This window comes from Notamacropus eugenii, chromosome 2, assembly GCF_028372415.1.
Source record: "Notamacropus eugenii isolate mMacEug1 chromosome 2, mMacEug1.pri_v2, whole genome shotgun sequence".
NCBI lineage: Eukaryota > Metazoa > Chordata > Mammalia > Diprotodontia > Macropodidae > Notamacropus > Notamacropus eugenii.
The window spans coordinates 43288772-43302831 of NC_092873.1; the positions used below are offsets into that span (position 1 = coordinate 43288772).

The 14060-nt window shown below is 47.0% G+C and overlaps 1 protein-coding gene across 1 annotated transcript; it reads left to right on the forward strand.

Annotated features, from left to right (window-relative positions):
* The first annotated feature begins 6013 nt into the window (after positions 1-6013).
* CHCHD2 (coiled-coil-helix-coiled-coil-helix domain containing 2) lies at positions 6014-10061 on the forward strand. The gene is made up of 4 exons (XM_072640095.1): positions 6014-6265; positions 8240-8483; positions 8992-9151; positions 9701-10061. The coding sequence occupies exons 1-4, from the start codon at positions 6216-6218 to the stop codon at positions 9709-9711; spliced, it is 465 nt and encodes a 154-aa protein (XP_072496196.1). The 5' UTR covers positions 6014-6215; the 3' UTR covers positions 9712-10061.
* Positions 10062-14060: the final 3999 nt, after the last annotated feature.

The following is a 14060-nucleotide window of genomic DNA, read 5'->3' on the forward strand; positions in this document are numbered from 1 at the left end:
CAATTGTAGGGAGGAAAATAAGAGGGGATAGGGTAGGTCAGAGGGCAATATAATTAGTATTACACAACATGATTACTATGGAAGTCTTTTGTAAAACAACACATATTTAGTCAGTATTGAATTGCTTGCCTTCTCAGTGGGGCTGGGGAGGGAGCAGGGGGAGGGAGAGAAGTTGGAATTCAAAGTATTAGAAACGAATGTTGAGAATTTTTATTGCATATAATTGGGAAATAAGAACTAAGGGAGAGGGCATGGAAATTTATCTTGCCCTGCAAGAAAAGAGAGCAGATGGGGACAGGAGAGGGGTGGGGTGTGATGGAGGGGAGGATACACTGAGGGAAGGAGTAATCGGAATGCAAGGTATTAGGAAGTGGGGGGAGGAAAATGATGGGGTGAAAAACTGGACATGTTATAAAGTGAAGTAAAAGCAATTAGTATTAAAACAACAGACTGAATTAATTACTGAGAATAAATCAATGACATCTTTAGTTTGGAGAAAAGAATTTCAGTCTAAATTTCCCAGAGGAAGGTAACCTCGGGTAAAATTTGGCATTGATGGAAAAGTCAAGGTTTTAATGGTAAATTTGATTTTATGATTGCCATTTAATCAGGAACTAGAACATGTATGGAAAGGCATGTAAGCCACTTAAGATTTGCCTCAAAAGCTGTTCCTTAGCAAAAGTGAAACTATAATCATATTTGAAACCTAGTTATTGGAACTTGCCATTTTTAGATGCTATGGGACTATTAAGTGACTGTCCTTCTGAGTCTAACTCCAGGTATGGGTAGCAAGAAAGGCGATATGAGCCTCCAATCCATGATGCCAGTAAGCTGATGAGATGCTGGTATGAACTGCATAGGGGATCTCAAGGGAAGGGTGGGAGAGCAGCTGTTCAGCATGGGCTGAGGTGGGATTTTCCTGACTCAGTTTCCCCACTGACACCTGGCAGACTTTAAGCCTGACTGAATGCAAGTTGACAATCTACTCCTGCCTGGAATAGACATGAATTTGGGGAGATGTTGTTTCCCTGCAATGTCCCTACTCTTGGTGACAATTTCCTATAGTCAAAAGGTTTGTAAGCTCAATACCAGATCTATTCAATTATAGATTATGGGTAGGGGAACATCTGAGGTGAAGTCTAAAATTAAGCTATTAGGCATAGGACTTTAGTAGACCAACAAGTTAGGGTCCTTTAGTTCTTAGTAATACTGTGGAGACAATTAGGTCAAGAGCTTGTGAAGTTAGCAACATAAATATTATTTGTGTCTCAGTTGGTTAATGTTTAAAAAAAAAATTTCTTCTGTGGTCCATGCTTTAAAAAGATGTATCACCTGACCAAAAGTTGGAATTGTTTTATGTTATAAGCTGTGTTAAAAATAAATAATAATAATAATAATAAAAGGATGTGATAGAAATTTGATAATTTGATGTTGGGGGTGTAAGCTCAGTTCCATGTGGACAGTCTCGGGCGGGTAAAGGTGAGAACTTCTAAACCTTAGAGTTCTCATGAGGCCCCCCAGGGAACAACAGGGAATTGAGGTGTGAGACTGAGCTATCTCGTGCATTTCCGCCTCTTCCCGTGGGAAACGCTGGGAGAGAGCATCCCCGCCCTTGAGATTGGCCCGGATCTGAGCACACCTATTGTTGTCTAACAGGCACGGTATTCAGGTGCAAACTATGCAGCAGGAGAGCTTAAGTAGGGTCAGGAAAGCCTGAAGGCGCTCTTAGGCTGAGGGGCCCTTAGAGGACAGAAGGCCCCTCTTCCCTCTTCCTCTCTTCTTTCTTCCCTCTCCCCTCTCTCCCCACTTCCACTTCCACTTTCATTCTCCTACTGTAAGATCTTTGCCTCCTTGGGAGATTCCTTGCTCCCCAGGAAGAGTTCCCCCTGCACATGTAACCAAGACCCTGAATAAAGCCTAACCCTTGTTCGACTCCGGAAAGTCTCTTCTCTCATACGTTTATCCAGTTTGGCCAGCCGAAGACCTGCGATAGGTAAGGTAAGACTCGGGTAGCCCTCAGGCCTCTAAGCCTGGCAATTTGAAACTTATATTTGGCTATAAATAAGCAGTGAAAATGCTGATATTTGCTATATAATGGGAGAGTTAACTTTTGCTTTATTTAGGCTAGACTGAGAATCCAGTGCAGACAGTTATAGTTAAGATGGGGAGGAACTGAATCGAGTAATGGGACTGAGCAACTTGGAAAGATGAAAAGTTCTGGATGGGTCAGTTTCAGATGGTTTCAGTAAGTAGTGAGGGTGTGAGGAAGTAATTTAAGAAAACAGAAAAATCATGTAGCTTGATTTAATATAATTAATAGCGCAATCAAATTTGAGCTGACTCTATCTGATTAGGTGATAGTGTGCCCACATGGTGGTAAGGAGATGAATTACTGTGCAAAGGGATGTGGAAATGCATTCAGCTGAATGGAGTAATAGCTCATTTAAAGTTTTAAGTAAACTTAAATAGTTTAAAATTTTTAAGTAAATCTAAATGTTGTTATATTAGAAATTGCATCGTTAAATGAATGATGAATTGGTTAAAAAGAAAACTGTTACAAATTCTGTGTAAGAGTTTCTGTGTTGTAGAATTCCTATTGAGAAAATGCGAATCCTTGCGGAAAAATTCATATATACATATATTTATATATGGTTGTGATTTTCAAGTCTGCTCCATCTAAGGATGTATTAAGTATATTCAAAGTTTGTTTCTGCTGTTAAGAAGGAAGTTTTAACTAAAATTATTTTTGCTACGAATCAAGCATTTACAAAAGTATGTTTGTAAAAGGAAGCTTACGGCCAAATGTGAAAAGGTCTTGGTTTTAGATCTTATAATTTTTGCCAATTAGGTTCGTGAGAGTTTTGTGATAAGAGGAAGATATTTGTTGTACGAAGAAATGTTTTGTAAAATCTTCTGCATGAATTTTGAAAGGCCTACCTACCAAATTTATATTTGTAAGCTAATTTGTTATAATAACTTCAAGTTTTATGGGGGTTTGGAAGGTAAGGGACAAGATACGGGAGACCAGGAATTTTATGGTTCCAGGTGGCTGTTAGGCTTTAGACCTTTAGACTTTAGACCAACAACAATAAGTTAGGGCCCTTTAATTTTTAGTAATAGTGTGAATACAGTCAGGCCTAACACTTGTGAGGTTAGCATACGTAGTTATTATTTTGTCTCAGTGGGTTAACGCTAAAAGAAAAATGGTTTGTGATCTATTTGTAAATGCTTTAAAAGAAGCGTCACATGACCAGAAGTTGGAATTGTTTTATGTTGTGATATGTAGGGTTAAAAATGATTACTTATTGTATTTTGTGCATGTTTGTCCTTCATTGCCATGAGAGAAATGATGACATGACTTGCACTTGACTTTGTTTTGAGTGAGGGAGGGCTGTGCAGGTCACCAGCCTCACTTCTCCTCCAGAGCCGTCTGAATCCAGTGACCTGATATTCATCAGAATGACTGGAGATGACCCAGGATGAGGCAGTTGGGGTTAAGTGACTTGCCCAAGGTCACACAGCTAGTGAGTGTCAAGTGTCTGAGGTGAGATTTGAACTCAGATCCTCCTGACTCCTGACTGGTGCTCTATGCACTGCACCACCTAGCTGCCCCTATTTATTGTCTCTATGTAAGTACTGGAGCCTGGTATTGACCCTTAGTGAAATCTCATCTTCCTGATGGGGGAAATGAATAGTGAATTACTGTAAAACGTAAACGCTGGGTTCTAATGTGAATTTCGTAAGCATGACAGTTGGCCCAAGCTCCCACTTTGATTTCGTGTATAAAGCTTAGGAACGGTCATCCAGAAGGGTGTGAAGGTCAGCTCGGCAGGAGAGTGGCCGTCTGGCTCCCTCCAAGCACATAAAGGGAAGGAGATGCAGAGCCGCCTCCAGCCCAGAGCACTGCCTCAGGGGAGGCTCCTGCCCAGCCTGGCTCTGCGCCGGGCTCTCTGTACCTGCGCCCGTGGGAGAGGCTGCCCCCTCTAACGGTCCGTGCCGGTCAGCCTTGCTCCCTTCCCACATTCACGTAAAGAGGAGACAGATGAAGGACGCACGCACAGGGAAAGGATGTCAGGAGGCACTGACTGGATTTAGGTGTGGAAACGGAAGTTTTAATAAAGGAAAAAAGGGGGATTTTGTGTGAGCCTAGAAAGTCGTGCTTTCCACGTTCCTGTGACCCCGCATGGACAGGTCAGAGCTCAGAGGCCCCGCCCCAGCTGTGGGAGGAGTCACGTGGCGGGGGCGGGGTCTCGCCCACGTGTGGTCGTCTTCCCGTAACCCGGACTCCACAGCAGGCACTGGCTTTGTTTAAGGTGGGCGTGTCTCTCACTTCCACCCTCAGGGCACCACTGTTTCTGCCCCCACAGTAGGGGGTCTGGGGGGGGGAGGCGTTTACCCCCTCGTGGTGCCGTCCCCAACACGGGCTGTCTCGGACCCCCAGCCCCCGCTACCTTCCAGGCCTCATCACTTCCACGAGCACAGCCCCGCTGCGTTCCACGCCAGGACCCCGGGGCCGACGGGGAGCCAGCCCGCCCCGCGAGGCCAGCACGCCGGCCGCCTGCGCCCCCTAGCGGCCTCACGGCGTCACTCCCCTTCCGCCCCGAGGTCCCCTCAGCGGACCTGCGGTCTGCCTCACTGAAATGCGCCCCCTGCTCATCGCGGCTTCCCAGAATCCCTCTCTTCAAGATGCCGTTCAGTCCGCGTCTTCTCCATAAGAACTCTCCTGAGGCTCCTAAACCGCCCCACATTTACGCACTGACACACGCGTGCCTTCCGCACGGACCAGACGCAAGCTCCCTAGGACGGGGGCGGGGCCTCGGTGACGACGCGCCTTCCGCCGGCACCCAGCGGGCACTTCCGGTCGGGGGATTCCCATCAAGCCTCTTTCCCACTGTTCTCCCCTTATCTCGCGCAGACAGACTCCCTGCCCGTTTGGCCTCGTCTCCGGTTTTTCCCCTCCTTTCTTCTCCCCGCCCCCGCCCAAGGCCCCACCCCCCTGGAATTAGCCGGTTCATACCCGTACTGAGGGCGTGATGGGCCCCGGAGCCCGAGCTGCCCACCCACGGCCCGGCCCGGCCCGCCCGGATACTGAGCGGTCCTTGGGCCTGCCCCAGGCCATTTGCCCCCCTTCATCCCGTTCAGATCTTCTCACTGCTCCTTTTTGGGGTACGTGCCCCCCTCACCCCCATCAAGGGGCAGCTTCTTTAGCAATGGAGCCCGCTCCATTGGCCTTACTATAAACCTTGGCGAGTGCCTCAGGCCTTTCAAGGCAGACGCGCCCTGTACCCGGACATTTCCGGGTTCCCAGCAACCCCAAACCGCGTTAATAAACCTTGTGTGTTTAGAGCGGTCTCTCTTCTCCCTTTTGGACCGAGCCCCTTGAGAACTGAAGCTGGTTTCTGCTTTTTTTCTATGGGCAGCGCCTGGCACACAGCGGGCGCCCAATAAATGCTCATTGGCTCAATAACAATACAGACGGGCAGCTCCAGCGCCGTACCCACGGAGGGGCGTTGGGGTAGAGAATCAGACCCTGCGCTTGGGACCACTGGGCCAGGCGGACCGCCTCCGCCCCCAGGGGACAGGGCTGCGGGAAGGGCTAGGGAGGCCCTAAAGGCCACCTCTCCGAACAGGATTCGGGTCAAGTCAACAAGCACTTATTATGCGCCCACTATGTACGGGCCTGGCGCGGTGCTAAGCACAGAGAATACAAAGAGTTACCCCAACTTCGGGGCTGCCAGGGCAACTCTGTCCCCAGGGTCCTTGACCCCGAGGAGACCGAGAAACTTCTCGGGAGAACTTGACCTGACGGCGCCTCGCGGGCCAAGGCCACATCTCCCCGCCCCCTGGCAGAGGAGCTTAGGTCGGTTTCCCGGCTCCAGCCGAGCGGCGGTTGCTAGGCAACGACGGGTTCTTCCGGCTTACAAACGGCTGCGAGAGGCCCGGCTAGTGACGTCCAAAGGCCGCGACGCGTGGCTCTGCCGCTCCTCCCAGTGACCTTCACGATGCGGTCAGAGGGGGGCGAGCCGGAAAGGCCTTGCGAGAGACGTGCTGATTGGCCGCCGGCGGCTCGTGGAGGAAGGCGGCCACTGATTGGCCGAGAGTGAGCGGGCGGGTGGCCACCGATTGGTCAGAGGCTGCAGACCAGCACCCCAAGGAGCCGTCGCAGCTTCTGGCCTTTCACTTCTCCCCAGGACTTCTACCCTTGGGATACGACCATGCCGCGCGGAAGCAGGAGCCGGACGTCCCGGGTGGCCCCCCCGGCCAGGTGAGAGGCGAAGTTGGGGCGACGAGACGGTGGCAGGGTGGCTCCGGGAAAAAGAAGAAGGCGAGGAGCGGCATTTCGAAGCGCTGTGACGCAGCTGGGAACGCCGCTGGGGGGAGGGGCAGCCACCTAGCTGGGCCCCCTCCCCCCGCTCCCTCTTCTCGCCTGCGCGTTACCCCCCCCCCCCCTTCGAGGCCCACGTGTTTCCCGCCGCAGGGGGGCACCTGCTGCTGGAAGGTTGGAGCCTGGCGGGGGCCGCACTGCCCGGTGCCTGAACGCCAGGGAGGCTGAGGAGGCCTCCCCTCCGCCCCGTGCCTCAGTTTACCTCCCTGCGCCCTCGGGCTTCGGTAGTTACGTGATTTAAGCCGCTAGACAAACTAGAGAGGACAGAAAGTTTTATTTCAAAGCGAAATGGCCGTGAGATTTGTCGTGTTGAAGCCTGGGTGTAACTCTTCCCTCTTACCCCCACTCCGCTTTAGCTCCGGGCATTGTTGTAGCTCGCCGCTTAAGGGCCTAAGGACTGTGACGTCAGGCGGATGACGCCGTGACGTGCGAGTGCAGCGGACCGAAGTGAGGCCCCCAGATGGCCAGACAGCCACGGGGAGGCCTGGAGGTGGCCCCTGGACCAGCAGATCCCCGGGGGTTGGGTCTGACACACGTTCAGTAAAGTCCGGTGACTCCCTGGGTATCGGGGATGAAACAGAAAGCCCCAACCTGCCCCCCCAGGCCTCAGGCCGTCCGGTGATGCTGGCCCTCCTGCACAGCTTTCGTTAGCTTTCATCCAGGCCTGGAGCGCCCTCTCACCTCCATTTCCTGCCTTTTCAAGCTCCAGCTAAAATCCTCCCTTCTCCAAGGACCTCCTGCTCGTCCAGCTTCCTCCTGGGATTATCTCCAGTTTATCCTCTATCTCTTTTTACATAGCTGTTTTTGATGTTTTCTCCCCCTCAGAGACCAAGCTCCTTAAAGCAGAAACTGTTCTTTATCTCCAGGGCTTAATCTGGCACATAGGAGGCGCTTCATAATACCTGTTAACCAAAGAAACCAATTACATAGAAATACAGTTATCACAAAAATATATTAAGTTCATGGAAAATGAACTTAATGAAATTAAGTTTAAAATTAGTTAAGAGTCTGTGTTCTAAAGTCTTGCTCAGGGCCTGGAGACTCTACATTGCCCGTACTGGGAATGTCCTTGGCTTCCTGCTCTGTGAAACGAGGGATTGTACTAGATTAAATGATTTTTCCGCACTAAATCCTTTAAGCCTAAATGTAATCCACTGCTTGATTATTGGCTCCACCACCGGTCACATGAGTCTGTCTGCGCAACCAGTATCACACAAGAACTAATCATTTCTCTCCTACTTGATCAGAGCATGGTTGAGGATGGAGTTTGTCCCTCTCGTCCTTGTTTTTGTTACTGTTGATGATAAAGGCATGATCTTTATTTCACTTGAAGGTTTTCAGGTTGCTTTTATGTCTCATTTCATTGAGTCTTCAAATTATTTTACTCTGCTGACAGCAGGGATCTTTAAAAAAAAATGGATAGTACAGTGACTTGTCCAAGGCCCCCCAGGGACAGCTATGAATTAAAACCCAGTCCTGGGTCCATATATGTTTATTTTTCTTTTATACCTGTAGGATTTTTTAGGTCCTCTGTCAGTTAGTAGTATGGAGGCATATATAATTTCAGGTTTGGGACTATGGATATAACTTCCATATGATAATACTTTTTAAAAATTTTTGTTAATATCTTTTATTTTGATATCCCCTACATTTCTCTCTTTTCATACAGAATATTCTCAGAATAACAAATCAATGACATTTGGAGTTTATATTATAATAGTAATTAAAAGAATGAGAAATATTTTAAATAAAGACCCAGGCTATCAAAATGTAAATTTGCAAGACTCCCCCTCCAGCATTTGCTACTCTTGGTCAGTTTGAGGTAGAATCTTTCGTTTTTCTTTTCTTTTACAGTCGGGCACCCCCAATGAGAGCTGCCCCAGCACCAGCAGCTCATCCTCCAGCAGCAGTACCACCATCTGCAGTTGCTCCTCCTGCTGCTGCACCCAGGCAGCCCGGTTTGATGGCCCAGATGGCTACCACTGCAGCAGGAGTGGCAGTGGGCTCAGCTGTGGGCCACACCATTGGTCATGCCATTACTGGCGGCTTTGGTGGTGGGAGCAGTGCTGAGCCTGCAAGGCCTGATATCACCTACCAGGTATGTTAGTATGTACTGAGTGGATACCTCAGCCTCCCCAAGGGCTGCCACCATCTCATTCCTTAGTAGTTTTCGTAAAGGGGCATCTGACCATAGGGACTGATCATGCTGCATTTTAGATCTTGAGCTATCAAAATGTATTAGAAATTAAACTCTTATTGCTCTTCCCAAAGTGGGGCTTTAGAGGTTCATTCTGAATCACTTCCAGGGTTTCCTTTCAGACTGATCTTTGAGAGCTAATTGTCTTAGGGCTTTCAGCCTCTTCTTGTCTCTTATCAGTCTCTCCCTTAGTCATGTGTCCAGCCATTTTTCTTTCTCTGCTTCTGTGCTTTGTGATCTTACTTGTTCATCTCCATGTCTTTTGTAGAGGTATCTGAGTGTTTTTCAAAAGCTCCAGTCTAATGATCATCTTCTAATTTAATTCTTTTAAAAATGTAGCGTGGGTGGTGTTCTTAGAGTATCTGCTCCAGGTACCTTTCTCCAGTGTCTTAAAATGCCATCTTCCCAGGAGCCTCAGGGAGCCCAGCCCGCATACCAACAGCAGCAGCAGCAGTTTGGTCCCTGCCACTACGAGATGAAGCAGTTCTTAGAGTGTGCCCAGAACCAGGGCGACCTCAAACTGTGTGAGGGCTTTAGCGAGGTGCTAAAGCAGTGCCGGTTTGCAAATGGTAAGTACTGATGCCCGCACTGCCGTCTGGGAGCATTAGGAGCCTCCGTACTGCTGAGAATCATTGCCTTGGGGCCCACATCTTCATAGAGAAGACCTCCCTCCAAGAAGAATGCTGGCAGACGCGTCCTTTTGTGGGAGGTAGATGTCTGCTGGGTACAGGGAAGACTTTGCATTGATTTGAGCTGTCAGTAGAATGGGCTGTAGAAGGGAATGATGAGTTCGCTGTGGTTGGAAGTCCTTAAACAGAGCCTGGGGAGGCTGCTGCTTCTGTGGTATCCCTACCACCTTGTGAGGCAAAGGTGCTGCATTCTCATTATGCACTGAGGAAACTGAGGGTCTACATTGGCATTACATGAAGGTAGAATTTGAATTTAGATCTCCTGGGCTCTCCAGCGCCACCCCCTGGCAGGCCCGGGAAAGTTATGAGAAGTGCCTAGCCTTGAATTTCTGATGAATTATGTTCACTCAGCAGCAGGCAGCCCAGTCTCCTTTCGGCCTTGATGTAGATGTTTACGGTGAAGGTAATACTCATGTCCTTCTTTTGTAGGATTAGCCTAATCGAGACCTCCAAAAGGAAGTGGAAGCATCACCTCTGAAGACCAATCTAATTGAACATAATCCATATTTAGTAGTGAAGTGATAAAGAAAGCTGAGACCACCAGTATTTTGTTTCTTTGTCTATTTGTTACTAATATCCTTTTGTTTCAGAACAACCTTCAAGGGGGAGAAAGGTATTCCCACTGTGGAGATCACATGAGATTATATAAAATGTTGGGATGAGGCAAATGCTTGTGTGGTCTCTCATCAAAGTGAATGATTGTGATGTAAACTCTTAGCAAAAAGAGTATCTTAAGTTCTGGCTAGTTATTAAAATAAAGTTTATTTCCTCCTGGATGTGAGATCTGTAAGTGTGGGAATGGAAACTTTATTGTCTTTGGTTGGGGGAAGGGTGTGATGAAAGCATAGAAGATGCTATATGGTTCTTGTGCCTTCTTGGAGTCTACAAAAAAGTTTGTGGGTAGAACTGTCCAAAGGAAAGAGAATTAATTATTCAAAGAGAGCTAAAGTGAAAGCTTTGTCACCAGAGAAAGGGAAATGGGTTTTTTAAGGCCGGTGAATATTTTTTGGGTTCCATTGTGTTCATTTGTGTAGTGGTGGCTTATTTCAGAGAAACTTCCCAGGTCCTGCCATTTACATAAGTGTTTTTGTGAGCCTTGTTTTGCCCGCCCCTTGAGATCACAAGGCCAAGGAGAAAATTGATTCTGTGCTGTCAGTGCTGCCCTTTTGAGTTGGTGATGGTCCAGTTCTGTTCATGTGGGCCTGTGGGTTATGAAATCCAGGGGCATGGAGTTTTCCACTGAGACCTTGGACAGCTGAGGTTTGGATGACAGGCTGAGGTTTGGATGACAGGCTGACGTTTAAGGGGTGCCAGAAGTCCTTGACTTCTATCAGCTTTCATCTTGGGTTACCATAAGGTTGGGGGAGAATCAGTGCTCATCCTGCATCAGTCCAAAATGTATTAAGATCTTCCTATGTGCCAACCACTGTGCTGAGTGCTAGAGATAGAAAAGAAAATTCCTTCCTTCAAGGAGCTCACAACCTAATGGAAAAGACAAGCAAACAATATGTCCAAACTAGTCATGTATAGGACAAATAGGAAATAATTGAGGGGGCAGGAAAACCGGTGTAGAAAATGGGATTTTTGTTGGGACCCAGGAAGATGGGAGAAGATGAGGCATGAGAGTGACAGAAAATGCCCTGAACCAATTGACATATTTGTAGAACAGCAGGAGGCTGGTGTCATTGGATCAGAGTATGTAAGAAGATTGGAAAGGTAGAAGTGGATAGGTTGCAAAAATCTTTGAATGCCAAATGAACATTTAGTATTTCTCCTGTGGGCAACAGGGAACTTGGAGTTTATTGAAGTTTATTGAGCTGGTAGTGCTACAGTTAGATGTGCACTCTGGGAGAATCACTTCAGTTGTCAAATAGAGGGTGGATTGGAATGAGTAGAAACCTGAGGCTATAGACTTACCTGAAGACTTATTAGAATAGTCCAGGTGTGAGGTGATGAGGGCCAGGTCCATGCCACGGGCGGTATCAAGAGCATACGATAGGGTGTGTTCTGGAGGAATTGATAACTTATAGGTTATGAGCCTGGGGAGATAGGAGGATGGTGTTGCCCTCTACAGTAATTGGGGGATGAAGGTGTGGAATTTAGGGCAACAGATAATGAATGTTTTTGAACATTGAATTTAAAATGTCTATTACTGGACATCCAGTTCAAGATATCTGAATGGCAGTTGGAAATATGAGATTAGAGGTTAGCAAAGAAGGTAGATGTGAGAATCATCAGCATAGAGATAGTCATTAAATCTGGGAGCTGATGAGGTATAGACTAAGAGAAAGGTCAGGCCAGACCCCCAAGGGTTGGAGTGATCCAGCAAAGGAGACAGGAGGAAAGCCGGGAGAGAGAATGATCAGCTGACAAATGCTATTGTAGAGAGGTCAAGGAGAAAGGATTGAGAAAAGGCCATTGCATTTGGCAGCTAATTTTAACTTTGAAGAGCAATTTTGCTGGAATGACAAGGTCAAAGCCCAGACTGTAAGGACAGGAAGTGGGGGTACATATTTGTAGATGGTCATTTCTGGGAGTTGAGCTACAAGAGATACGGGATGATAGCAGGCGTGGAAAGGTCAAGGAAGGCTGGATCAGAAGTCTAGCAATGTAACAAATATGAGTAGAAAATATAGTGCTGACCTGGATCTGGGCAAAGTGGGAGGCAGAGGTTCAGGGTGACCTAGTACAGCAAAGAGGAGCTGGCAGTGATGGAGCTGGGGTTGGAAAGGGGCTGGGTACCTGATCCAGGAGGGAGCATTGAAGAGGAATGTTAATCCTCTCTTAACAAATGTCCAAACTGACAGTCTTCCCATCCATACCTTAAGACATCCTTCTGTGCTGTGAGAATTAACAATCTTGAACGAAGAAGAGGTAAGGATATAATGAAGTACAGTTTGACATTAACATTCTACACCGTGAACAAAAGCCATTTAACCCAATCTTGAAATTGTTCAATTCCTCCTTTGACCATATCCTTAATCTTCTTGTGATCCATATAACCTAAACCTTGACAAAAAGTCAGTTCAGTGAACATTTAGTAAGTGCCTACTGTACGTATGTAAGGCATTGTGCTAAGTGCCGGGGATATAAATAAAAAACACAGAAGGAAATGCAGGGGCACAGGACAACAGGAGGTGCCTGATGTGGAGGCATCTTGTATGAAGTTAGCTCCAGGCAGAGCTGCTGATCGTGACTCATCCCTTCAAGGAATGGGGAAAGCTGTGTTCCCTATTTTAGACCTTAGGTAATTCTAAATTTGGTCACCACCCTTAACCCATTTTCTCCAGACCTGTCATTCTTGACCTTGTGCTTAGGGAAAAACCTGGAAAGGCCTTTTGAGGAATATCTGTTAATATTTCAGTGGAACAAAAAAGGGTTTTTAACATGCCTTCCACATGAGTTAGAGAGGTCCCAGTCCTTAGGGACAGCCACACAATTAGAATGTGCAATAATAACCCATGAACTTATTCAATCAAGTATTTTGCTGAGTAACAAGTGCTCAGCGTTCATGGGCGCTGGACTTACTGCCCCAGTTTTAGGCCACTTACACCAAGAATGCCTCATGAGGCTCTAAGATAATTTTACTGACTGCTAAGAAGCAAGGGAAACCTTCAACATTGTGCAGGCTGACCATCCAGAAAGCTACAGAACAGGTTTATACGTCATAATGAAGAGACGTGCTCCGGGAACGTTCCTCACCTTTAAGGACCTTCACTCCAGAGTGGACAGTCTCCTGCTTATAGAGGGCCCTAGAAAAGGGCTTGCTGAGCCAAGAGAGGCAGATTTAGGCTTGACCTAATGAGACTTCCTGAACAGGAGAGCTGTTCAAACCTAGAGTGACCCGAGAGGTGGTCTGTTCAATGTCACTCAGGGATTTAAGCAGATGCCAGATGTCGAGGAGAGGGCAGCATTTCAGCGATGAGTTCACTCCCCAAATTCCCACTCTCAGAGGCTGAACTATATTGACCCATGATGACATATTTTAAATTCTATTAATGACAGTGATAATCCATACCCACTCTACTTAGACATTTGCCCTGAACATCTGCTGTAGGAGTCAGTCTCAGAAACAATGATTGAGAGAGGCAGTGTGTGGAACGAATGCTGGATTGGGAATCAGATGATCGGAGTTTGAATGCAGGCACCCTCCCTACCATGTGTAATGCTGGGTGCAACAGAAAGAGATGAACAGAATAGGATTCCTCCCTCAGTGAGCTTACAATTTTCAATTTGCATTTGTCTAATCAGAAGTGATTTAGAGGACTTCTTTATATGCCTATAGATATCATCTGAAAACCGCCTGTTCATCTCCGTTGACCATTTATCAGTTGGGGTGCAGCCTTGTATTCTCATAAATTTGACTCAGTTCTCTATATAGTTGAGAAATGAGGGCTTTACCAGAGACACTTACTGTAAAGATTGTTTCCCTGCCTTCAGCTTTCCTTCTAATCTTGGTTGCCTTGGTTTTGTTTGTACAAGAGCTTTTCAATCTAATCTAATCAAAATGGTCTGTTCTACATTTTATAACACTCTCTGTCTCATTTGGTCATGAATTCTTCCCCTCCCCATAGCTTTGACAGGTAGACTATTTCTTGCTCTTTTAATCTGATTGCTTCAAGGTCTACGGTACCTTTAGTAACATGTTTCCTGCCTTCTCTCTTTTAATTAGGTGTTTTTGCTTTAGCTTTGTCTAAGATCAGCATTGCTACCCCTGCTTTTGTCACTTCAGTGGAAGCACGGTAGATTTCTGAGTTTACAGTTTTTGAAGCTGCTAAGACATGTATGC

Excerpts from the sequence above, each read along its gene's own strand:
- CHCHD2 (XM_072640095.1), top strand. The coding sequence starts at position 6,216 with ATGCCGCGCGGAAGCAGGAGCCGGACGTCCCGGGTGGCCCCCCCGGCC. Across the intron at positions 6,266-8,239 it reads CGGGTGGCCCCCCCGGCCAG|TCGGGCACCCCCAATGAGAG; the intron begins GTGAGAGGCGAA and ends TTTCTTTTACAG. Across the intron at positions 8,484-8,991 it reads GGCCTGATATCACCTACCAG|GAGCCTCAGGGAGCCCAGCC; the intron begins GTATGTTAGTAT and ends CCATCTTCCCAG.